At 43.2% G+C, this 259-nt stretch overlaps 1 protein-coding gene across 1 annotated transcript in view; it reads left to right on the top strand.

The window, feature by feature from the left end:
- The window catches only part of LOC119586583 (methionine aminopeptidase 2-like), a 50,757-nt gene that overhangs the window by 1,031 nt on the left and 49,467 nt on the right, over window positions 1-259 (top strand). Inside the window, 1 exon segment of the mRNA XM_037935333.1 lies at window positions 10-209. Coding sequence (XP_037791261.1) covers window positions 10-209 — 200 coding nt within the window.

Genomic DNA, 259 nt, shown 5'->3' with positions numbered 1-259 from the left:
CTGGAGAAGTTTCCTCATTGCTTCTAATAACTTTTTCCTCTTACCAATTTACAGGCAACTTCCCTATTGGTGAGATATGCGAATACAAGATCAACAAAGATGACCGAAGTGCCATTAACCGCATGAACTCAGATGAGAAGAAGGCCCTTGAGACCTCCTTTGAAGAGATGTACCGTGAGATCCGCATTGGTGCCGAAGTCCATCGCACGGTGAGTGAATCGAGTCCTTTGAAAATTTAAGGTGATGGTGATGGTATTAA

This window comes from Penaeus monodon, chromosome 21 (genome assembly GCF_015228065.2).
Source record: "Penaeus monodon isolate SGIC_2016 chromosome 21, NSTDA_Pmon_1, whole genome shotgun sequence".
Classification (NCBI taxonomy): domain Eukaryota; kingdom Metazoa; phylum Arthropoda; class Malacostraca; order Decapoda; family Penaeidae; genus Penaeus; species Penaeus monodon.
Note: the sequence above shows the minus strand (reverse complement) of the source record. Positions and strands in the feature narration are given on the sequence as shown.